Source organism: Ascidiella aspersa, chromosome 3 (genome assembly GCF_963924565.1).
Source record: "Ascidiella aspersa chromosome 3, kaAscAspe10.2, whole genome shotgun sequence".
Lineage (NCBI taxonomy): Eukaryota > Metazoa > Chordata > Ascidiacea > Phlebobranchia > Ascidiidae > Ascidiella > Ascidiella aspersa.
This window is the reverse complement of record NC_139449.1, coordinates 30,313,388-30,339,299: the sequence shown is the minus strand read 5'-3', so window position 1 is coordinate 30,339,299 and position 25,912 is coordinate 30,313,388. Positions and strand designations below refer to the sequence as shown.

The 25,912-nt window shown below is 39.0% G+C and overlaps 1 protein-coding gene across 1 annotated transcript in view; it reads right to left on the bottom strand.

Moving 5' to 3' along the window:
- Positions 1 to 25,912, bottom strand: part of LOC146161523 (1-phosphatidylinositol 4,5-bisphosphate phosphodiesterase gamma-1-like) — a 46,347-nt gene that overhangs the window by 11,966 nt on the left and 8,469 nt on the right. The window contains exons 9-22 of the mRNA XM_083384771.1: positions 21,945 to 21,996; positions 21,082 to 21,180; positions 15,006 to 15,130; positions 10,950 to 11,035; positions 10,285 to 10,405; positions 8,441 to 8,526; positions 7,437 to 7,519; positions 6,096 to 6,156; positions 5,484 to 5,554; positions 4,716 to 4,850; positions 3,790 to 3,953; positions 2,334 to 2,540; positions 1,182 to 1,313; positions 301 to 478 (exon numbers count right to left, since the gene is read on the bottom strand). Of these exons, the coding sequence (XP_083240897.1) occupies positions 301 to 478; positions 1,182 to 1,313; positions 2,334 to 2,540; positions 3,790 to 3,953; positions 4,716 to 4,850; positions 5,484 to 5,554; positions 6,096 to 6,156; positions 7,437 to 7,519; positions 8,441 to 8,526; positions 10,285 to 10,405; positions 10,950 to 11,035; positions 15,006 to 15,130; positions 21,082 to 21,180; positions 21,945 to 21,996 (1,600 nt within the window). The remainder of the gene's footprint in view (positions 1 to 300; positions 479 to 1,181; positions 1,314 to 2,333; positions 2,541 to 3,789; positions 3,954 to 4,715; positions 4,851 to 5,483; positions 5,555 to 6,095; positions 6,157 to 7,436; positions 7,520 to 8,440; positions 8,527 to 10,284; positions 10,406 to 10,949; positions 11,036 to 15,005; positions 15,131 to 21,081; positions 21,181 to 21,944; positions 21,997 to 25,912) is intronic.

Below are 25,912 nucleotides of genomic sequence, written 5' to 3'. Positions count from 1 at the left end.
CCATTTTCTATAGCTATATCGATGTGTGAATTTTTCCACGAACAACTTAATCAAAAATATATAGTTCCGAAGGTAAAATAATGGGAAAAAAAATAATTAAGAAGACAAAACGATAAAAAAAAGATTTATTTCAAAAGACAAAACGATGAAAGTTTGGTGTAGCATTTGCTTTTTGTACTTAATTTACACAAGATATTCAATTGACTTTTCTAGAAAAAAAAATTATCTTCTTCGAGGGACATTTCACACAACCTTATTTTTTCTAAGGGTGATTCGTAACACTAATGGTGGGGCATCTACCTGCTCGATGGAGGCGACCAGTTCGTTGGTTGCCGGGTATCGCAGCTTGTGCTTTCGGTAGAGAGGTTGGGTCTCATAGAAACTCACAACTCCGCAGAGTGTCTCGAACGTCGCGTTACCGATCACGAAAAGGCGTCCCTCCTGCTTGATGCGACAGTGCTTGATCTTCCCCTCCGCCCTGCAATGAAGAGAGTGGTTAATAAACAGGGAGTTGAGGTGGTGTTGTAGTCATTTTGAAACTACCCCAAGTCTCAGTCAAGTCATTCGTAAAATAACTTCAGTCCAAGTCAAGTATTTTTGAAAAAATAACAAGTCGATAGGCATCAGTTGTCCAAGTCACGCCATTATTACAGCGAGTGAACTGCAACTCAAGTCACTAATATAAAATATAACGATCTTTCAAATAGGTATAAACTCGTGCGATCACATGAGCAATAATTCATTCAAAAAATAACATTTTCCAATCTAATTTTTCACGGGCAAAAATTGAGATAAATAGCTCATTTTTAGTATTGAAGGTTAAATGAAAACACTTAACTTCAACCCAAATCATTTGACTGAAAGACTCCAGTCAGGATAAGTCATTTCACCAAAATAACATCAAGTCAAGTAATTTAAAAAACAGTCACTTAAGGGCACTTAAGTCAAGTCATTGAAAATTGCTTCAAACACCAAACAGTTTATAATCTAACATTTCTTTGATAGCAAAACAGTATTTTCTAGTTTTTTTGAGATGCTTGAGATGCTTACTATTAAAATCCAAAACCACCAAGAAATATACAAGACTTAAGGCAAACAATTACGACGTTTATACTTCGTTCAACAAATGTTTAAAACCCCAACTTAAGTTAAAATTGTTAAATTTGCAAGGCAAGACAAACCTGAATGATATTGCGTAGCTGGTAGCATTAGGGTCGTCGGTTTTGCTCTGGCGGACCAGGAAGGCGCCATCTCGTGGAATTCGCATGAGGACGTTTTCCGCTTCTTGACGAGTCATGTTCTTGTGGAACCAGCTGGTGAAAAAATAGTCACGGGGATGAAAAGGGGTAAACAATTTTTTTGTCGTTTAATGTACACACAAATGGAAAAATAAATTTAATAGGAATCAATATGGTCAAACTTTGAATGAAACTAAAGATAAAGGTGTTTGTTTCGACATAGTTTTATACGCAAGAATGGTTGACACAGCCATTAGGAAAATAATCATGGTGACCTAAGATATGTTTAAAACACAGCACAACAAATAATGGAGATTATTAGTTTAAACTTATAATTTTTTCTTTGATCAACTTTTTTTACTCGCCAGCGTTTGCCCTTAAGGAAAATAATTTCTTCTCGCTTTTTCATGTTTTTTTAACCAAACCAAAATCCTATTGGTCGGGAAGCGCAAATCGCACAAAAAAATTTGTCCTAATTTGTACTTCTTTGCTTTCACCATTACGACCGTATCCGCAAACAGCAAAACATTAAATACGGAAATTCCGTGCCATAACACAGAAAAAAATTACTCTTTTTGTCGCAAATGGCGCAAAAAACAGAAACCTACTCTGTGTATCCGTGGGCACGAATGTTTTATTAACACAAGTAAATCTCCGTTGGAATTGGTAAATGGAAAGCAGGGTTTACGTGTAAAAGAAAATAATCATGTACGACACACAATAAAGTCCTCACGTACGACCCTGTGACAAATAAGGAAATCGTGTATATGGGATGAAAACACATTCTGTTGGTTTATTTCGAAAATCTATACACATATCCCGTGCAGTGTAACCGACACCCCAGAAAAAAATAAGCAAATTACTAACGCTTTGGCCTCCTGTGCGTCGGGAAGCTTTCACGTCACAAAGTTAAAAGTTCGATTTTTTCACTGTTACCTCCATGGCTGCTTTCGCCTTTATTGGAAATGCTCTATATTCACCTTAACAGTTGTAAGATGTTTCGTTAAAGGCTGATGTATTAGTGTCTCTAAATCTTGATTGCAATTATGTCATCAACCCCAAAAGTAGAAACAAGTTTTAGGGCGTATCACTTACTCTTTGCTCTCGTGAGCGTTCGGATGCGGCACAGCGTCGGTGAGCAGCAGCTCGAAACCGATGTTTCGGTTGCGGAGGGGATACCTCTGGTAGTGCCAGATCAGGCTGTACAGGCTGTCGAAGAGCAGCGCGTTGACCAGGTAGTAGTAGGTGACACCGTGCTTCTGCTGCGAGTGGATGCGGCAGTGGTTCACGCGGCCTTGGTACCTGCGTTTTAATAAGGTAGAAAGTATTAATAGGTATGATTTTGTGAAGTTGCTTCTAGTATTGAAAAAAAACTTCTAGTATAAAAAAAAAGTATAACACATGTGGTGTTTAAAGTGGGTTCGTATAAAGTATTTTCAGGGTGTCTGCGAAATTTGTTTGTCTTGTAGAAATTTTAACCAACAATTAATGAACAAATTAAAGAGTAGCAAGTGCAACCATCCGACCAAATTATGTTTTACATTTTATTTGTAATATTTACACCTTCTTCTTAAAATTTGGGTCTGGTTCATCATAAAAATAAAAAAACGGTCTAGTATGCAAATACTATAAGCAATATAAGCATAGTTTCAACAACACCGGAATAAATGGTTAAAAAAGAAAGAAAATTTAAATCGACATTGTCACGGAAACTGAATGTTAACCAAAAAAATCACGTCGTCAGCAAAGAATTGGCGACAATGACAATGAGAGCATTAAGTCATCAGACTGTTTTAAAACTCTGACCGAACTTGTAGCGTGTTGAATGGAAAGTTCCTCGCAACAAATTTAATGTGCTCTTTGTTGTCGGCTCATTTGTTTGTTCAGTCCAGCGCATAAATGGATTCTGATCAAGAAGTTTTTTTAAGCGACTAGGTACAGTGCGGCAACAGTAGGGCAATTAAAAAACTCCATTGAAAAGCATGTAAACCGCGGTATTGTTGTGTCAGAGGGTTGCATTTAAGTGGCGCTCAAATTTGCCGAAATTTTTTTTAGGGTTGCCACAAAGTTTTATGAAAATTCAAAGCTATTCAAAGAGTTTTCAAAGAAAATTTATAGCTTTACAAAAACCTAAAATTGGGTAGCTTGCTGTTTTTTAAAAAAAACCGACACTGTAAATACAATAGTCAAAACAAAAACAAATTGGTTTTGCAACAGCACCATTCAATCAGGCTGCAAATAAATAAGACTAATACTTAAATACTTCTGGAAAAACAAAAGTTTTTTCTTTGACATTTTTGAAAGCAAGTCAATTTAAAGATTTTTAAAGATTCAAAGACTGTGTAGCAACCCTATTTGTACTAAACCTATTAGAAACAGCAGCCTGGTAACTTACTTGTACAGTTTTTGTGGAAACTGGTGAAAAAATCCAATTTATATTAAGTACTGTTTAATATGGATATATCCGCTGTTTTTAACCTATGAAGGTAAATATAAAAAAGCCGGTATCGTATCAAAATAAAGGGCAAACTGTCGGGCACGTGCAACCTACATGAAGGACAAGGTGTAATCGCCGACAAACACGTTGCTGTAGCGGACCAGGAAGCTCCCGTCTTGGCCGTTGTACGACTTAAGTAGCGCCTCTGCCTCTTCGCGAGCCTTCTGCCCGTGGTACCACTTCTCCGAGTAGTGCAGCTCCGTCGTGTCGCCGTTCGCCTGACGACCAATCACAACACACCGAGTTATTCGTTACGTCACAATCGGGGAGGTTTTAAAAGATGCAGTCGCAAGAAAAAAGCCGTTTTAGTTTTCTGGTAGCCCCTTGGCCAGCATTTGCGACTGTTTGGCGTACACAGAAACCGGTAGTGGCCCGTAAATTCGTAAAAGGAAGATGTAAACTAATAAAAGTCATATGGATATTTTTTGTATGAATGAATGATGCACCACTTGGTTACAGCAGTCACTTTAGCTATGCAATTTTTAACGTTCAGCAGCGGAAAGACCTTTAGTAGCGAAAACAAACATACAGCAATAAAGAAAAATGAAAGGCAGATACCAGTTTTTTTTATTTATTTTTTATTTATTTTATGCTTATTGCTACCAGTAGCATAGTACAGTAATAGTTACAAACTTTTTGTTTTCGTACTCTGCATGGTAATTAGAATACTAGAATATGGGTGGCACTCTTTTCTAGCAAATTGTTTTCCCAAAAGAGACTTAGATCACAAACATTGGTAACTGTAATTTGTACCAATCACTAAATGCACCCTTCTGCTGGTTTAAAGAGCGACATATTTTCGAAATCAAAGGAGCTTGGTTTGTTCAGCCTCTCACCTTTTTATTGCAGGCCTTTATAGCGAAACGGAAGTTAAATCATTCAAGTATTCGCTAAGCTAAACACCCTTAATTACAAAAGCTAGCGACAAAACGAGCCAAACTCTATTGATATTGAAATCGAACATCAGTCCTCCTACTCACCGCGTCCCCGGAGTTCGAGTTGTCGTCTCCCGACTCTGAGTCCTCGTTCTCCTCCTCCTTGCGTCCGAGCTGCCTCTCCTCCGTGTAGACGAGCCGGTTGTCCTCCGTCAGCACGAAATAGTGGAGGTGCCACTCCTGGATTAAAGAAGCAATTGGATGTTAAGAGCGCTCGCGTGCAGTTGCTACCAGGCACTTTTCAATTGAAAAATGGTTCTTCCAGAAAAATTAAGTAACAGACCACCAGGTATGGGTACTTCAATATAATTTTTCCGGAAGAACAATTTTACAAAAGATTTTAGCATATTAACAGCGAGGTATCAAACAAACAATTGACTTGTGAACACAAAAACTTTAAATATTTAACTTTTGTCAAAACCGTAATTAACTGTTAAAAAGTATAGAGATGCCAATAATGAAACAATGGCCATTCGAAGTAAGATATTTACGAAAAATGTCGCGTTGATATAGAACGCAGTTTCAGATCAATTTCGTTATTTGATATACAAGGTTTGAATAGATCAGTTTATGTACAGGGACTAAAATTATATATTACTTACGCGTGATTACATACAACATTGGGCGTGTTTTACTCTAATCGGCAGTCATCCTGATATGAAGTCGCTTATCATTTTTTGGGGTGGCCGGTTAAACAAAAATGCGAGTTCAATGAAACTCATATATGGTTCTTCGAAGTATACCTGCTACCGGACGGCCGGATATTTTTATTAAAACCCTTTTGGTTTGGGCAACGTCTAAACAGCATCCCACCTTGAGTACAGTGTCCTCCAAGAACAACATCCCGTTCTTGATCGAGTTGGAGATGTCGTCGGTTGCCACGTCTGAGAGCACAACAAATAAAAATGCGTCATTGCGTTTGTACTGCTTTAAATACAGACGCGGAGTTTATGTGGCTTTTTCACAGCTTCTTGGCTTATTTGCTGCAGAATTTGTACACTTTTGGCAATTTTACAAAATAACCTATATTCGGATAACAAATAGTACGCTAAGTCCTGAATAACTAATAACATCATAGTATCTACCAATTACTTTGCGGTGCATTAATGGTGAATATCAATTTAAAATCTTATTGTTTTATAAAACGTATGTCGAGTTTTTTTTCTTTTTCTTTAAAAGTTTGAGAACGACTGGAATAAAACCCCGATGTAATAACTTAGCTCAGTAGAACGGTAGCAAATTTCCAACAGTGTTTATCGCCGTTAAGTGAATAACTGCATTTAAGGTAATTTAGAAAAATATGGTAAACAACATAACTTGCCTTTTCCCGCTGCATGAGTGTAGTAGGCGTGTGATTAAAATAAAGTCGTTTAGAAAGGTTTATTTAGGCAATATTAGGCCAAATGTACAACAAAGCAAGCTTACCGGCAGTTGTCGATTCGGTGAAAACTTCGGTGGAACGGTTTGCTTCGCTTAGTTTCTTGTGCTGCAAAAAAACACAAAATAATGTTTAATCAGGGGCGTATAAATCCAAAAAGGGGGGGTTCCGAATTTTCAACTTGGGGAATTCCCTGTTTTTCCGACTGACGGATATGACGTCATAAAATGGTGACGGATAAAAATAGGGACGGATATGACGTCATAAGTAATAAAAAAATTATCAAAAACAGCGAATTAACGTCCAGCAAAAGCGAACCTTTAGACGCAAAGCGAACACGTGCGTCGTCAACAATCCTGCCAGGCGCCAGCTGCGAAACCGCTTAGTGTGCAATCGTTAACTTCAGGAGAAAAACGAAAACACGATTGCGAAATATATGTGATTGATTTTGGTAGATCCATGTACAGGACTACGCTTAATTACAAGCACGTCTGTCGCCACATTGTTTAAATAAGACAAACAATTCGTGGACGAAACGATATTATTCTGAATAGGTCTGTAAAAAAAAGAAGTAAAAAACAGAATCTAGTTTGGCAAGCGTCAACTCTTTTTTCAGAAAATATTCTGTAAAATCGAAACTGACTGCACAGAATTGGCGGAGAACGATTGTTTGCATAAAATGTTCGAAAACCCGCAGGCTCTACTGGCAAACCTAAATCATTGATGAAATCAATTCATTTTAAAATGACAAGTCCCGGTAAAGTCTTTTGTAAAATAACTCAAGTGCAAGTCAAAGGATTTTGAATCAATAACAAGTTAAGCCCCAGTCATAGTCATCAGTTGCCCAAGAAATGTCATTATTAAAGTAAGTCAAATGAAAACACTCAACTTTAACCCAAGTTATTTGACTTAAAGACGTATGTCCAAGTCAAGTATATTTGCCGAAACGATTTAAGTCGAGTCAGGTTATTTGAAAACGGAAACTTAAGTTCAAATCGACTCAATTCAACACTGACTTAAAATCACATTAACGGAAACCAAAACTTGTTTGGTATATAACAGGGGTAGCCAACACGTCGGTCGCCACATTTTAACTGGTTGATCGCGTCGAATATGTACTACGTCATTACTTGTTGTCTGGACAAGCCTAATAAAGCGTTCTTTGACGTAATTAATTAACCTTCATCGCTGGCTTGGAATGCAATTAGCGCCAAAAATTGTTAATATAAGTGGTATTGCGACTTTTTTACAGAACCAGTCGATCGCGAGTCTCTAAAAAATATTTCAGTCAATCGCAATCAAATATAAGTCAGCTACATCTGGTATAGACTATAGATGATGATTATTATCGTTGATCTAAATATGCACGCATTGGATGGAATACTTACTTTGATGATGATCTTGCCACGCAGTTGGTTGGGCGAGGGAAGTTGACGATCGTCAGACGACACTTGCTGGCGACACAAAGAATCTACAACAACACAGAAATAGTTCAGACAACATTATTTGAGCGTGTGCCTCGACAGTTTTCCGGGTGCCACAAGCGTATAATATCTTAAGCATTTATTAGTTTAGCTAGAATTTATGTCATTGCGACTTCTTGGACCTTCCTTTTTGACGTAAAATGAAGCACTTTTTCCGAAACTTAAGCAAGCGGGGTTCACAGCGTGTTAAAGGCCAATGGAAGGGGGCTTACGCATGTACGACTCATAGGAGTTGAGAACCATTGGTTTAAAATCTTACTTGAGTCAACGAGTCCCACGATAGCTGCATAAGCGGGGGAATGTAGAGCAAACATTTTGTTGTCGATAGACGATAATACTGAGTGATATTCCAAACAAATAAGTCTGTGTTCTAGTTGAGAAGATTTGGTACAGAATGTGGAGCTTTATATTTTGTGTTTGGTAGTACTGAAATGCCAGTCATCCAAGGATCCCACAGCTTGAAAATTGCGGTTGGATCACGATATATCATAATTTGCGCTATATGGAGTCGCACACTTGCTTATTGAGCTTGATGAGACCGGCTCGTTTTTTCGGTTTCAGTAGTTAAGTCTAATTTCCGCCATTAGGCCTCTCTTGGGATTTGCTTTCGATTTATGAATATGAGTAATATTCTGTTTGGCCTGTTTACATTTATTGTAAGTTTAAATTTATTGCAGACGTTTTTTTGTTTCTCATCAATGGTTTTAGTTTGCAACTGACAAGAAGGCGTCTGGGTGAGAATAAAAGTTAATCGTGTCAAATAATTTATGTAAAAAGTTTATTTTATAAGGGTTTAGGAATAATTTATGCCAGTTTAGTCTTTCAACCACTCGCATAAAGTTTTTATATTACAAAGTGTCGAAAATTCCGTTGAACATGGCAAAGCACATAGCAGGCTTGTTTCTTACCTTTGAAAATATCAACGAACATTGTGGCCATGTGCCGCTGCTGCTGCACTTTGCAGTGGTTCTCGATCGACAAAATGACGGGTAGGCTGGAAAGAACATTAAACGTAAATCGACTGAATCGCAGTAATTTACCAGTCAATTTTTCACGGAGTAGAGTAAAGCAAACGAAAATGTGTTCCCTACGTCCCTTGGTTTCGTGACCCTGTATACTGTTTTTGGCCAGAAACGTGGTAGGCCTTTTACCGTTACAAAATGTCTCCTGTCATTGCGAACACAAGCATAGGCGTAGCCAGGGGGGGGCCTGAGGGGCCATGCTACTTTCAGACAGTTTTGCTCATTGACTGTTTTTTGAGTATTGCGTTTAACACTCAGTCAGTTGCTGCTCGAAACGGTTTGCTGGCATTGTTACTTGTGTTCGTTACGGCAGTTGATACAATGCTAAGAGCTAAACAAAACATTCCAACTTTTTGGCCCCCCCAAAATTTTCGGCTGGCTACGCCACTGAACACAAGTAAAATAAGTTAAAAAATGGGAGAAGGCGTCTAACAATAAGAAACGGGTGATGTTGACTTCCCTTATTTTTTTCACTTAAAATTTGTCTTTTTTCAATACTTCAGAATACCGAACAGTTAAACAGCCGTTACTTTTATAAAAGTCGAGTCCCAAACTCAATAACACGTGTTGCGGGAAAGAAGTACCATGTTGTTACAGAAGGAGGACATGCCTGCGTACAGCTTACGCCGTTTCCTACGGCGGTAACAACCCGGCAGGCGAGAAACGCTCGATAACAAACAAAAGTGTACATAAAGAAAGGCTGCAAATGTTTCCATATCCTGTTTACGCCTGACATGCGGCTGACGGTTTGCTAGAAAGGCTAGCGGCGCGCGAGCAAGAAAAAAAACTACGCAGAAGTCAAAAGCCCACGCGGATGAGGCTTCGATTGACGCAAAACAATCCGCTGCACAACGGACAGTTGGTTAATGCGTGGACAGTGTGCACTATACACCACACTGAACCGAACTGAACTGAACTGCCTGTCCTTTAATATGTAGAGTTTATGCGAAAAAGTGGAAAACCTTTTGAACCAGGAACATTCGACTTTCGTTGTAGATTTGTGGATTTTTAGGTTGCAGGATTTTATTTTTTTAGGTTACAGGATTTTATAACGATTTGAAATCATTCCGTTTTGGTTAACCCCTATTACACCACATATAAGTGCCTCGTTGTAAAAAATCAATCTCAGGGTTCGATTGAAATCTCATTCTAGTGAGTTAAAAGTTAAATCCGTTATTTGTTTAAAATACTTTAAATACCATGATTAATTAAAAAAATACTTCAAAATGATTAATTTTAAACAATCTAAAATATATACGGTTAACCCCTCTCCTTTATCAATATACCGCAGTAGAATTATTGAAACCTGGCCGGTACATAGCAATAAATGTTTGCAAGACATTCATCTAAATGGGGAATTTTTAAACAAACAAATAAATTATAGGTAACAACTTGATGGCCTTTAAAATTAACAAGTGACCTATTTTTAAACAATAAACGTCCATAGGGTCGCCACCCATAGTTTGAGAAGCTCTGATCTAAATTACTGAAGTGTTTAAGGCTTTTCGGACATCATATTTCCATAAATGTTTTAACTTGGCTTTGCTATACGTTACTAAAACCAGCGACATTTCAAGATTTTTTATATAACAAAACATTTGGAAAAAGGTTTGCTAATCTAAATCACAAAAAGGGCGCATAGGCAGCACTAAAAGTTTTTTTAATATTTGTGAGAAAGGGATGGGCATAATTAAGTTGGAAGTAGGTAAAACAAAGAAGAAAAGGCTTACTCGGAAACGACGAAGGCGTGGTCCCTAATCGTCTTGAGCACGTCGAGGAACTTGATCTTGGAGGTGAGGGTGTGTCCGTGGTAAATGTGCGGGTTCCCGTCCGGCCCGTCCCAGCAGTCGACTGGAAATTATGCAAAAGGTCGAAATGATCAACGCTCGATTACGCCACTGTTTGTTTATTATGAAAAGGGTTGGGTGGGGCGTTAGCTCGGTCGCTTTTTCCGTCTGATCGTTTTACATAATTTCGAGCTTTTTTTGGTAAAAAGCTGATGCAATAATTAAAAATTTCCTATAGGATTTGCCAAAATTAACTAAAGTTTTTCTTGCATGTATGTATGACGACATATAAATAGCGATGGTGATTTTTTTAAGGTTAGTGAACATGTATTTTTTCCGTTTCGATGCCGGAATTACAGCAGACAACAAATAGCCTTATTTAGCGTTCTATAACAAAAAATCATGTGTTTAAACTATTTTTAATAAAAAAGGATTGCTCAAAATCACGAAAGAACTGTGCTTATTTATAAAACGAGATAAAAATGCGCATTTAAAATTCAAAAATTGCAGTCTACATCTCTAAAGGTTTCCATTATAAAACCCCAAGCCGCAATGCAACGTATAAAACCAAAGTAAACATAGGATTGCGGACTGCGGTTTTTGCTTACGTTCGATACACCTGCATCCCATCCTGAGAGCGCGTGCGTAGGCTTCACAAGACGAGTCGCTGCTAATCTGGTCGCCGGTCAGGTACCTGAAGCCGAAAACAGGGGCACGTGAGAGACTGCTGCGAGACTTAAAAGTTAGTGTCGTCTGCTGGTTTCGTATTCAAATGTTATATTAAGAGATCAATGTTATATTAGGAGCCCAATTGAAACAAGGATTTTTAAACTAAGGTCCGTAGTCTCCTTGGGATGCGTATTTTTAAGGGGTTCATCAAGACCTAATTAAAATCTTGGTGTATAATTTGAAAAACAGATGAATTTTTCAAAAGAAAAGAGTTTAATTGAAAAAACGCTTTGGCGCCTAGTACTACGTACTACGAGTATTCGGTGTCATTCTCCCTGACGAAGGCGATTTGCATAGGTTGCCAAAACGTTGGTTAAGAATAACAATTATCAGATAGGCTGCCTTTGGTTCTGGTAGGAACAGTTTATATATAAAAGAATTTAAACAAACTATCCCGTTATAACCTTCACGAAAGTAATAAATACTATTTTATGAGTTTTCAATCCTAACCGTTTCGTAAAACGAATTTTATGTCAACAACAGCGACACAGTTCAATCTGAGGTTAAAACTTGAATTTTTTTAGATCGTTTAAACCTAAATGCGAACAACAATACCCCGGGCACAATAAGAAACGGCCTCGTAAAGAATTAAAACCCCGTCCCGCGCCGGGCCGTCCATTAGCAGCTGTACAGGGCTTTCCAAAAACCAACTCAAAGCGCCGATTTAAGCAAACGCCCCGGTCGACATGAATAATGAATCCGGATGTCACAAACGGCCACTGGCCGGTTTTAAGTGGCCGTTTCTTTCGGCGTTTTGCTCTGTGTTCGGGCTGTTTTACCAGACAAATGTTGCACTGAATATGCGATATTGGAAATTACCTTGACCCTTGTAAGATAAATGTGGACCAGGATCCTTGATCAGTAACACCAGAATACTCTAGCAAAGCTACGAATTCAGATCAGACACTATTAAACGATCTTAAAATATATTTATATTTCGCCAGTAAAGGCAAAGTCACTGTCGATATCGGCCGATATCAATTTTTTTAACTGATACCCCATACCGATACCGATTTTTCTTATAGATCTTGGATTTGTTCAAAACTTGAATTTAATGAAAACAAAATCCAAATAACGTTTAGAATAAATACTTTTATTAATTAATAAACTATTCTTTTGCATATTAGCTTGGTGTGATGCTAAAACCCAAATTTTTTGAATCAAAAATTGGGTAAGTTGTTTGTTGTACAGGAAAAAATATATCATATTTTCGCACTAAAATATCGGCGAAAGTACCGACCTACATTTACCGATACCGATATATCGCTAAAAGCTAAATATCGTCCGATATTATTGGTCTATCTCTAATCGTCAATATATCTTAATTCAAATAAATGAGTATTCTGCTGTTCACGAGATAAAGTAGGAATTTGTAGGAAAGGTACTAACTGTTTGATCATAGCGTGTAGGTGCGAAAACGGCAGAAGCGGCACTATTAAGCGGTTTTGATAAAGGGAGCCGGCCATTTTAAGGGGTTATGCGAGCCCGCCTATTAATGTCATGGGGTCGTATAGCTGTCAGTTCAATTATTCACGAGAGGATGTAGGGACGGTTTACTTGGCCGTTTCTCAAGCCCTTCCTCCATATCGTCAACAATTTAACATTTGGGTACGATATGCACAGATCTATAATGTAGCTTGATATAATGAATTGCAAAGACAAAAAGGTCGAGTAGATCGACATCATCTTGAATAGGACGTTTCGATACGAGCTTGTATCATCTTCAGTTAATGTGACTGAGAAGTAAATCAAAGTATCACTTATATATGGTGGGACGCAATATCAGTTTGAATTTCTATAACAATTTCGTCCCACCTTTTTTATAATTGGTGTGTGAATTTATTCTTAGTCACATTAGTGAACATGATACAAGCTCGTTTCGAAACGTCTTATTCAACATGAAGTCGATTTACTCGACTTTTTTGGCTTTGCAATTCATATTATTAAACCAAATTTCACATTTGTGTCCCGAAAGTATAGGCACAATAAAAGTTCGCCTGCTTTCGTAAAGGGCGGTGTAAACTGTCAAAAGGGTGAATCACGATTGAAAAACGGGGTCTTGGTGCCAAAACTGGCTTTATCTTTAAAGGGTTCGCCAGACGACAACAATAAAGGTTTCTTCCGTCAATAAAGGTTTCTTCCGTCTATTCTTCGCCGGTCGCGTCTCAACCGCATTGTTTTTGCTTTGATGACACAGGAAACGCGTTTCCGCCGCTTTTGCTTTCTTTATCTTCTTATGACTTGGTCACAACTCGCGGTCTGGACCGAGGCACTCTTTTGTTGACTTGGAATGCGCTTTTATTAAGTTAGCTTGGCGACCGATAGGACTAGCATATTGATTTTTTTAAGTGGTTAAGCACAACTGGTTGAAAAAAAACGTCCATTTTTCTTGAGGACCGTTTACGATTCTTATCCTGAGTGGTCTATCATTTTTTTACTTGTTTATCCTTTTAAGTCTGACAGGTTGGCGACAACTAAAAGCCCAATAATGGGAACGTGTCCGACATTTCCTTATTTTGCTTGTTTTTATAATTTTTAAAATACCGATTAAAATATCGCGTATACAAATTGATGTCATTATCCCAAATGAATCACCAAATCTGAAACGTGTAAAACCTTGAATACCGAGAAAAGTGATTATATCGGCCGAAACATAACAATCATTACTGCGAAATGTGTATTTTTTAAACATTGATGCCTTTGTGTGAAGTTTTTACTAAGCGGATTATTGTAAAACGTTTCATAAAAGATGGTAATTTGCGCTTGGAATATACGCCCTCTTGGTGGAATATGAAGGAGTACAAGTATTTTCAGTAAACTGTTCACTTATCGAATGTCATTGTTTCATTCGAAAGGTTATCCTCTTGCCGGCACCGCCACCAATACAGTTCCGCTTATTTCGGAAACGACCGGCCAAAAGTTAGTATCAGTTTCGGTTGTTCATGAATCTAATGTTGTGAGTCATTACAAGCCCGTCGTATAATAGCAAGGGGACATATGCCAAAAAATACTGTTTCTTTTCACAAGGCGTTTAAGTCAGCAACCACATAAATAGATTTAAAACAGTAATACACATGTTTGAGTTATATATGCGTGGCCAAATGTCCAAACCGTTATCTGAAAAAACTCTTTTTGCTCCTTTTCATTAACCAGGCGACTAAGTTCGCGTCAAGGACAAATCTTGGTAAACATATAAAAATAACACCGTCGCCTTTTGTAGCGCGTTCGTACCACCAACCATAGAGTAGGTTCAAATCATATCGTTTAAACACATTTTTGAGTTAAGTGCGTGTGGCCAAATATCCAAACCGTTATGTCTGTAAAACCTTTATTTCCCTTTTTTATTTGATTTCGGGTTGACAAATTTACCAGAAAAGCACTCAACATTCCAAAATTAATTTAAAATAAATAAATTTTAGTCAAGAAGCCTCTAACAATCCAGATTTTACAGGTTTTCGTTCATTTCCAACCCTTTTATACAGAGAGCAGATATGCTAGAAGCAGGAAGTCGGACGCGGGACTCGATTAAGACCACGTAAAATTACCCGAGTCCCGAGTCCGACGTGAGCATGCGCAGTAGCATATTTTGAACATAATATGGCCTTTAACTGTTAATTGTAAAGGCTATAAGTGGATTGCTGAATGTAGACGTTATTTGAGTCACTTAATTAGCGGAAATACAGGCTGTAGAGTCAGGGCCGGACTCGGGACTCGACAAAATCGCACGTTCACGTTCGACAGGAATCGAACTCGGGACTCGGGAGTCGGACGGTTTATTTTTTGGCCGGAGTCGTACTCTGGTTATTCTTAACCGACTATACAGCCCTGCTTAGAAGACAGAATAAAGTTGGTGCAACAAAATTCGCGACAAGTATACTCAGCGTAAATGCTAAAAATCGCAAAATTCTGCCAAATTTAGGAATTGGAGGACTTACGTGTTGTGAGACGAGGAGATCCAGTAGTGCGAGAGCGGATGATCGAACATGGATCGGTCCTCCGGCTCTCTGGTCTTGTCGTGATCCCAGAGAGAGTTCTCCTTCGAAAAGAGGTAAGCCACCATCTGCGGGAAGAGGGAGGAGTGGTCAGTGAAGACACGAGTGGAATAATGTACGGGTTTGATGGGATGCGAAAACAATTGGGCTCAAAGCTTTTATGTTGGTTTTCACGTCGATGCGGTAAAGTTTGCGAATAAACTATGTATTTTGATATTAAATTGCAAAGCCAAAGAGGTCGAGTAGATCAACATCATCTTGATTAAGACATTGGTAAAATCGTCTGATTATGAGCAATAACTCTTAAACCAACACATGGCAAGCTAATACCAATATCTAGTGTTGTAAACATGTCATGACCCGTGTCCCAGTCAACTCATTTGTAGAAGTCCAAATCAAGTCAAGTCATTTGAAAAGAGCAATTTAAGTCATTACAACATTGCATAGCTTTAAGGCAGTTGGAGCAATATTTATACCGCTGTTGCGCTTTTCAGCAACGCTTTCGGTTCTCCTAATTAGTTTTAGAGATTTAGATAAACTTTTGGATAAAGATTTGGATAAACAAATCGCCCAAATAAAACAGGCTGGTGTAACCAAACGGTTACTCGACAAAAACATACTTTACAGTTTGTAGCAAATGTTCCGGGGCAATCGATTAGGCATGGATATTTTTAGGCGTTTTAAAAGCGTGTTGTTGTAAAAGGATTTTTCTCGCAATGTATGTAACCAAAAAACGACGACTGAAAAAAAGAATTGGCTGAGCTCAAGCATTAAAACCCGGCCGCAGTTTCAGCGGGTACGGCCGCGAAATCATCGAACCGAAGCAAGTTCGCGAGCGCGAAACCGAACTCGGCCTTGTTCGGGTCAGAAAAGATATCGGAAATTGGCGGCGACGATGGCGATAATTTGCGTCACGAAGGCTGCTTTTCACACCAAAAAACAGCTCGCCTCGCGTGCGGCGCCTATAAGCGACGACCAGTCGATTTCCTTTAGCCCCTGAAAGCCGCCGCTAAATAGGGACAAAGGCGAAAATTGCCTCGTAACCTTTTAGGCTTCGGCGGCCGGAGTACCGATATAGAACAAGAGGGGATTGTTACTTCTAAAAGGTCGCGGCATTTATGTTGAGTTTCCAGGCTCGTCTGGCGCGTCTACCAGCGAAAATCTCGCCACATACCCGTGTGAATTTTGTTCAATAAACGTAAGCCGTCCCAACGGAAATTGTTCAACACTATCGCAACGTAGAACCGCCGAAATCAAATTTTAACTATTACATATATTTGTGAAATTTTACAAATTAACACTTTAAGTTAATTTTCAACCAGTTTTCATTTCAGCTGTTTATTCGTATGATTTACTCTGTAGCTGAGCAGCCCGGATCTGGGAAAATCTGTTTTTTCGTACAAATTTTTTTCGTTCTTATAAAACCCAGTACACCAAAGATCTAAGGCATTTTAGTACAGAAAAGCAGTAATAACAACGCGTAACACATTTGGTCGTATACTTTCGGAGGACGGAGCTGGTATTAAAGTAGTTGACAAAAACTTTGGCGAAAAAAACTTACACTTCCTTTTTCCCCTCGCTTTTTTACCGCCGAAATTATGGGCGTCAGCTTTGCAACCCACACGCACACGCGCACAAACACACACACACACACACACACACACACACACACACACACACACACACACACACACACATACATACACACACAGAAAGCACGTCGCCGCTGTCGACAGCGTGGTTCTGTCGAATTGTTAAACATTGACGAGACTATACGATGTGCCCAGTGCTTAACCCGGCAGCCGTTAGGCCAATAAAATGTGGCTTATTTCAAACGCACTAAACCCCCATTTGATCATGTGTTTTGTGATTACTTCCCATTACACATGAATCGCTTGAGAAAATCGGTCATCTGCTTCTCATAATGATTAATTTTAAAACGTTAATAAATGAAACTAGCAGCCAACGGATAGCTGGAAACACGATTTACTGCAAACAAGTTGTCAAGAGACTATACGATATGCCCAGTGCTCGAGCAGTCGTTAAAAAATGTGGCTTATTTTAAACGTACTAAAAACACCCATTCGAATCATGTGTTTTCTAATTACTTCCGATTTCACACGAATACGAAAGCGGATTTTTTTACGCGTTTAAGTGCCCGTTTTTACGTGTAGGTAAAGCGCAGGACCTCGCAGTCATTAAGGTAATAACCATAGTGTTGAAATTCAAAAAACCACATAGCCCCTTTTTAGTTCAAAAATCACGCAGCCTCTCGCGTGCTTCCAATCCTAACCACCGTTTTTCAACACAGCCAACAAAATCCGAATTTTTATGCTGTTTCGGTGCGATTTTTTCAAACGAATAGGCTCCGGGCGTAAAAAGCAGAGCAAACAGGCCATCAGTTGCCGGGAGCGGCGGTCGTCTTTGACGCGGGCTCGTGCTTCTCGAGTTTGTTTGCACTTAATTCCCTCCGGAAAGGCAAGCAACCGCGAACCCGCTGTACAAGAGAAATCGAAGCGAAATATGTCGGCTCGATAACACGCCTCTCGCCACCACCACCGAATCAGCTGCGTGTTCCGGACGCGAGATTAGGCTCCGAAGATCAGACGGCGGGTCACGAAAAGGACTACCCTATAGTCTACGTCTACGAGATAAGGGGAAACTGCGCTTTGACAAAATCGAGCCGGGTGAGCGATTAATGTCGGACGAAATGCTGAAGAATAAAGAAAACTGTTACTATATTTGTTTTGACAATTGAGTGTATCTTTATAGAATCCAAAACCATCGGCGGCAGGTTTTAGCCAGTCGATCACTGCTCCGCTGACGCATATATTAACGTAAAAACTCAAAAAAACAAACTCTAAAGTAAAACTTATAGTTAAAAACATGAGGTAAAACAGAATCAGATGTTTTGTTTAAAAGAAAAATATATTTCGCCAAGTGGCATCATCAGTTCCTTATTCAAATAGAATTAATGTTTTCAACTATGAGTTTTACTTGTTTATATTGTTTTGAGGATGATTGTTTTGTATTTTTGTTAGACGTTAAATGAATTAATGGTTTATTTATTTATTTGCAACATTTTAATAGGTTATATATCAAAGGGTGGAATAGATTTAAACGCCCGTCAAAAAAGTTCACATTTCAATATACTAACTAAGGCATACAAAGGCAGTATTCAACATATTCAAAACCAAATCAAACTTAAAAAATAAATATTAAGCTATTTGAAACATTCCCTCAATGTTACCTTCCGAATTGGATTCGATTACGATACCTGAACGCGATAAACATTATTTCAAATAACACCGCCGGTATCAGTTGGCTAATCTCGGGCTAATCTCCAATGCCACCGGAACAGCTTACGCCCAGACAAATGATAACAATCGATCGCGACAAGCGATTCCGAGCCTCATGACACCCATAATCCCCGATGCGTTAAGCGCTTAAACATTGCAGCATGTCAGTAGCCGAATGGCCTGGGACGGGGATTTTACTTTAACGTCGCGTTATCGTCTAAAACAGGGCGTGGGACTTTGGCGGGCCGCATTCCGATCGATTAAGGTTGCGCAGAAGGCAAACAAACTTTTTGTTTCGCTCAAACGTTCTGCTGGTGTTGTGTAAGGCTCGAAATTTCCGGACTACGGAAGCGGGAAAGTGTGTTAGGCGCGGCCTTGGATCATTTTTGAACCTGAAAGTAATTTAGCTTGACACATATTTTGAGCTGTCTCTCCGAGTTACATAACGTTTACAAGCTGAAACACTTTAAATACAAATCAACTTATAGTTTCAAGCAAAACAGTTAAGTTTGTTGCAAGGTGAACGAATATCTGAACTTTTTGACGAAATTTACGTGACGGACGTCGTGCGATCTTTTCAAAAATTGCGGTCCGTTCCAATATAAATTAATTTAAAAAATTTAAAAAAGTTAAAGACCGATGTAATTGAAAAAAACGTAGTTCAAGTAACTAATGTATTGTGGTTTATAGATATAGGTTTACTTGCTTCTCTTCATTTCATTTACCTGTTTTGTGTCTAACTTAGGAATACAAACCCATTATTCGCGGATCCACCAAACAGCTTTACGGACCGCATTTTGGGAACTATCGATCTAATCAATTTAGCAGCATATGCAAGATTGTGTTATAAAACCCTTCTTATTTATTGCTTAGTTCCAAAACGCATGGGTGTACGGATTTGCGTACATGATCTATTTGCATTCACGTAAAGTAACATATATGATTCTTTAAAAGTCGAACTAAAGCTAAACGTTTAACGGCGTGTTTTCCTTTTAAGCATCCTACCACTTTGTGGCGTTACTTAATTGATCTAGGGATCGAAAATCAAAGCCGATCAGTCAGCTTCCGTTTTGTTAGTCTTGCCTTTGATGAAAGCGGTTTCGCAACTTCGGCATATCATACAGCAAACTTTGGCCTGATAATTGTGGCGCGTTTCGAAACTATACAATAGTGACGCGCACGATTGTAATGCGACGATCAATTATGCGGTGGTTTTCGCTAAGGAAGGCAAGCTGTCAGGAGAAGCGCTTAGATAAGCGATCCTACGCTCTACGGCAGGGTGATTTACAGTTGTTAGAACAATAGAGTTGTTAGAACAACTGTAAATCAGGCGGGTCTCGAGTCTTTTTTGCACTTAAAAACGTTTTTAATTACAAGGAGGCAGTAAGTGTTGACGCAAAACGCATAAAAAAGCGTTTGTTTGGTTTGAAATTCGTGTTCACACGTCGTCATCCATGCTACTAATGAAAAGTATAATAAAACTACTTTGAGGGAACGCCATAACATTTAAAGTTAATCTTGCTTAGTGTTTATATAACAGAGTGTTGCTCTTCCAGCAGAATATATAATAAATCGACGTGCTATACAGAACGTCTTCATCAGGATACTGACGTTACATGCTGGAAGAGCAACACTCTGTTATATATTATGCCTGGCAACAATAGCTTAATTGCTTAGTGTTTGTTAAAGTTTTGAAGCGAGGGCACACTTCGCGAGAGAAGCGAGCGCGATTTTATTTTGGTGTAGCGGCATTTCTTTTAAAATTCTTGCAAGTTTTCATTACATTGCCGAAAATAAAAAAAATATATATTAAAGAATATTTGTGAATATGTATTCCGTTTGTCCGCGTCGCACTTAGTAGCCTTCCACGACGCAAGGGTTAGGAAGCGCGAAATCTAGTTGAAAAGACAGCATCAAAACGTAAACAAACCGGATGTAGGATGATCATTCGCGCGAAGCGCGAAAATTTTTGAACTTGAGTAGTTAAAATGTATGTGAAATTGATTTGTGTCCAATTTGTCAAAGAGGCGGCGGGCCGGATGAATTCCATCGGCGGGCCGGAGGTTGCCGACCCCTGCTCTACGGGGTAATAAACTACAGAATGGCTTCGACGACGGTTTTGTTTGACAGTATAAGCGCGCTTCGTTTTAACATTAGAACCAAAATTGATAAGGCTTAACATATTTTGTAACTTCAAGTTTTACAAAGTGCATTGGTCACGCGCGTTTATTGTTGCGGTTTTGGCCAAGATGTGTTGTGTTTAATAACCTTTTGTGGCTTGGAATGTTTTTTAAACCTTTTTTGTAAAAACTATACGACAGAAAAACTTCAAGTTAAACAGCTTTTGTTCTTTAGTTTAAGCTTGTGCTGTAATGAAAATGAAGAGAATATTTTTTTTCGAATTTTTTTTCGACTTTTTTGAGGGGGAGAACTGACCGAGTCATGCAGACACGCCGCGGAAAGTTCCATGTGTTTACTTGTCAGTTTGTCGTTTATCTTGTTCGAAATTACTCGCTCAAAATTCGAGTATCCAGTAATTGTGCTTGTAGATCTCTGGCCACGCCAGGGTATTCGATGCCGCTCTTATTTTTCACCGAGAGCCCAGCGGCCTACGTCAGTCCTCCAAAGGAAATCGCAGCTAGAACTAAGTGCCTTTGCATCGATCTCGGCTTTTCGCCGACTTATAGCGACCGCCAACCACCTTGACACATGTCACCCACCTCCTTCTTGTCCAAGTAGACGTCCTTTTCTCGCTTGTTGTCGCGCAGATAGTTGTTCATGTACTTCTTCACGGCACCGAGGTCGTGCGCCCAGTTCTCCTGCAAGTACGCGAGCGTTTCGTTGAATTTTAACCAAAAAGAGGCAATATGTATGGCCAGTTATGACACGCAACTATTTCGGAAGTATTCTATCGAAGTTGCAACGGATTTCAGAATTGTTTTTTTTTATCAGCGGCTTGTTTATTTTTACAAAATCACACAGTTTCATAGGCGCCACAAGATGTGAATATGTAAATAAGATGTTTTAAGTGAGTTTAAATATAAATATATAAGAAGAAAATATACATTACCCCGGGGTGTACAACATATACCATTACACACGATCCCCTAATCGGGATTTTCATCCAAGCAAGGCCAGGTCAGAAAAGTAACTATAGCCTACGGTGAGGTTCGAACTCAGGATCTCCGGCAAAACATATAACTTATGACGAATTGTTTGATAAACTATGGCTACAAGAAGAAAACAATCCAGGTAACTTGCTCTTGTTAATTTTCCTGTTTAACCCATCCAATTTAAAAAGGAATTTTAAATATAATTATATACAAGATTTTTTTAAAGTTTGTGATCAAACCATCCCATTTAAAATGGTAAATTAGAACGAAAACCCGCCCTCGTTACTAACACCCACAATTATAAATAAATCGTTCGCATACTAGGCGCGCTATAAGCACATAGAAATGAAAGCCGTGCCGTGTGCCCGTATTTTTGCAACCCGACAAAGAATTTTAGTTATTCCCGCATTGGCCACAGAGTCGTTTTCCGTAAACAGAAGCGCAGAGTGAAGGAAGCAGCGTACACCTACCTTCTGCTCATCCGCCAAGAAGCGCTGGAAGTCGTGGGCGTTGAAGCGTAACCTGCACAGAAACAGAATGACGTCAGTAAGTTGGTTGGCCAGCGAGGAAGCCACTACGCCAGTGATACTCAAACTGTGTGCATCGAGAGATTATTAATAGGGATTCGGTAAATAACCTATAATTAAAGCAAAAATTGAAATCCAAAATAACTTAAATATTTTTCGATCTCAACACCCTTGAGCTTTAGAAACGGCACCCAGCTGAAAATTGGAATAGTGTGCTTGCTTTTTAAAAAAAAAAAATTTTAAACTTTTATTCGCCATTATTTTTAACTTTATAAAATCCATTAGTTAAAAGAAAGCGAAGATTATTCAGCCGAGCCCGAAACCGTGTATAAACTGAGAAGGTCCTTAATTTTATGTTGCAAAACTGTCATGGGACTCCTTACAAATGACGCTAAGTTCAACGTATAAAAACACCACTTCGGGTCCCAAAGCGTGTAAAGTGTAAAATTTGATGGACAAGGCTCTCTCTATTGAACTACAACTTGGTATGCCTTACTTATATTAAAGTGGGTCGTAGGGGGGTTTAAGACGCTGTATGGAAGTGCCCGTGGTACTAAACAGAAAACTAATTAGATGTGCTTTCCCAATTTGGACAAAAAAACATGCTATGAACAGCATCCTATATAATTGAGTTCGCTTTAATGTGAAAGGCAAGTATAGCGTTCCAACACTTATTGCGCTGCGTAATGCTCGTTTACAATTGCTTTATCTTTTCGCGTATTACAGTAAAACTCAATAGAAGTGAAATTCTTTCTTCGCAACAAAATTCTACCAGCCGTTAATAGAAGCAGTATCTATTTCCAACAAAAAAATCAATCAATGTTGTAAGGTAAACGCTGAAAAAGAAACGATTATCTGCCAGTATTTTTCTAACGAAACCGAAGGAAACTACGGTTTCGGGTGATTGATTTTTTATCGTTTCACAGAACGGGCAGCTTTTTGTGGCTTTGGGTCGATTTACAGATATTATCACAATAGAGGATGTCGCGGTGTTGTCAGCCCTGTCATGTTGGGAATTCCCAGGGCATTAGGTCGCCAAAGAGATTCAAAACAACAAATATATTCGCAAAATTTGAAAGAAATTTAAGAAAAAAACCAATGCTGTTAAGTGGTTCTTAAAATTTTTTCACCTTGTGGACCCATTTTTTCTCGCTTGAAAATCAGAAACAATGGAGGACCCTATCTAGTTTTAAAACAGGAAAAAATATCACGATCGAATAATTATTCAAAACCCAAAAAGTAGTCAAACCCAAATCAAATATTATCATTACACACTTCATTGGCGAATTCAATGAATTAAAAATAAGTTGCATATAACCCTAAACTTCCTGCTTTTAAGGGTCAAAGATAGCATTTAATCTCATTGTCAAGATTACCCTCACAATACTGCCAAGTTACTTCTTTAGGGGTTATTTATTGCCCACGGGTTCTCTAATCTAAAAGGAACATTTTCACATCATTGGTAAATATAACACACCCACTGTTGTAAAACAGAGATTCTCAATCGTTTTGGTGTTTTTAACTAATATAATGGGTTCATGTTAGGAATGTCCGGTTCCGATACCGATACCCGATATTTTGGACAAAAAGTATCGCGATCCGATCCAATCCCAAACGACGTCATTATTACGCAAAATTACCCCCACAAAACTGCTAAGATATACCTTAGGGGGTATTTATAATCCAACAGTTTAAGAACCCCTAATTTAAAGGGAGCATTCAACTTCTTTTGGCAATGCTCGAATATTAAAAATACCACTGCTGTAGCGCTTTTGTCATCTTAATACAGGCAAGTGTACTGCTCAAGGACGCACCGGGGACACGGTGCTAAGTGACGCCTCTTTATAGCAGCAATACGAGACGGACAATTTGCATTCAACTACCTAAGCGAGCTCTGTTGTCGACAAACTGTATAGTGTATAGGCTGTAGGGCAGTAGACTTAACAAACGAAAATGTTGTTGATAACAAAGGGGAACACTAACGACGTAATGCCCGTTATTAAGTCGCAGATATACCGTTGTTTTGACAAATAATTTAAAAGTGTCTTACTTACTTTTATAAGTGATAATATTCGGTAAGAAAGGCGCTAAAAATAAACGCAGATAATGCCAAAAAGGGTAATTTTTTTTGAAAAATATGGCGCGAATTTGATTAAATTGCCTGGGTTCGTCCCGCTGGTCTTATTTTGCCAAGATCAGCTTTAAAATAACATCGCAGGTTCGAGCTTCTATGTTTTACGCAGTAATATGTGCGACAAGCATCAGTTCAATGGATGCTGACAGGTAGCCGAGGTAAGGAGAAATACTCCTTACATGCGTGTCGTTTATTGTGAAGGACCTGTCGCGTTAATTGGCCATTAATAATAAATCGTCCCAGAGCTTGTTGTGTGTGTGTGACATGACATAGTCGCCGGGCAGAGCGGAAAGCTATTTTCGGTGTCGGGAAGAAAATACTTAACTGCTGCAAATTGGTTTTAAAGCGGCAAGGCAAGTCGTGTTGGATTCCGGCCACTATTCGCTAAAAGTGTAGGAACTTTTGACCGAAAGTGTCGCCATTTAGATTCTGACAGGCAGGTTCACCCTTTTCTCCAATTCTATACAATAATCTGTGCTTTTAGACTTTGGGCATTTTCAGCAATCAAAAAACGGGAAATATTGCGACAAACAACAAAATTAGTCTTTGCGGAACTTCAAAAAAACTGACGCCTTTTCACGCCGTCTGACTGAAAGTTTGCAAAAGGTCGCGCGCGTGGGCGAGACAAGAGACACGCGACAGACCGAATGTTTACTCCTCGAACTGAATATTTCGCGTTCCGCATTTCTGACGCAACCATTGTGATATTACACAGCGCGATACAGTCAAAAAATGAAACAAACCACTTGATTTTCACACTGATGATGGCATGAGTTATTGCTGAAACGTCTGTAAATTGCGAAATGTCGCTTTTATCAAATATTATGGCTTTTATATTTTTATTGAAACAAACCAACTGCTAGAAAAGACACTTCCGAGTAACGTACATCATACACTACATATAAGCATTACGGATTAATTTCAAATCAAAATATCTTAGAGAAAATTGTAAGCCTAAAAGGTTGCGAAGCGTATTTTGAGCAATATCGGTGTTTGGCACTGAAATTAGTTATCAAAAATTTCTATAATTTTGCCAAATTGCAAAGTCCTAACTCGCCTATTTCCCTAGATTCATAGTATAAGGAAGCAAAGGTAACACACGACAAACAGCTTCCTTGAACAACTTAAACATCAGCCGACAGTAGTAAGCTTTGGTCTGAAACCGGTCGAACCGTCGCGACTGGTGAGTGGTGACCGCATCCGCTGACGAATCAGGCGTTCGATTTGGACCGGACGGGCATCCCGAGACACACTTGTACATTTGTACACGACTATACGCGAACAACCAAATGGGTCTGCCTCGGCGATTAGCCAAGTATAGTTACCAGTCAGACACCGGCGCATTTGGAAAGGGTGGGCCTGTAACGCGAAATTTGGTCCGGGGCCAAAACTGATCCGGTAGGATCAATTTTGGCGTTGGAATGGCCGCTAAAACGGGTCCGACTAGGCCAAAACTGGTCCGGCCTTCAAAACCGCTTATTTATCCGTAAAACCCTAACCCTAAGGTCCGACCGGACCAGTTTTGGCGCTTGATTACGATCAAAAGCCGGACCAACTTTGGCGTGACAGGCCTCGATTTTACAGCATTTTTTATCGAATGCAAACTTTGGGGAAGAAGTCACAGCCTAAATTTCATCCAAACTTTTTATATCCCTACAAGCCATTCCAGTAACTGTACTGTTTGGTAGTGTAAATGAGAATGGTTTGCTAAACTGTTTCATGATTTGTGCTCGCTTCATGATTTATCGATGTAAATACGCCAAAACTTTGCTTTTCC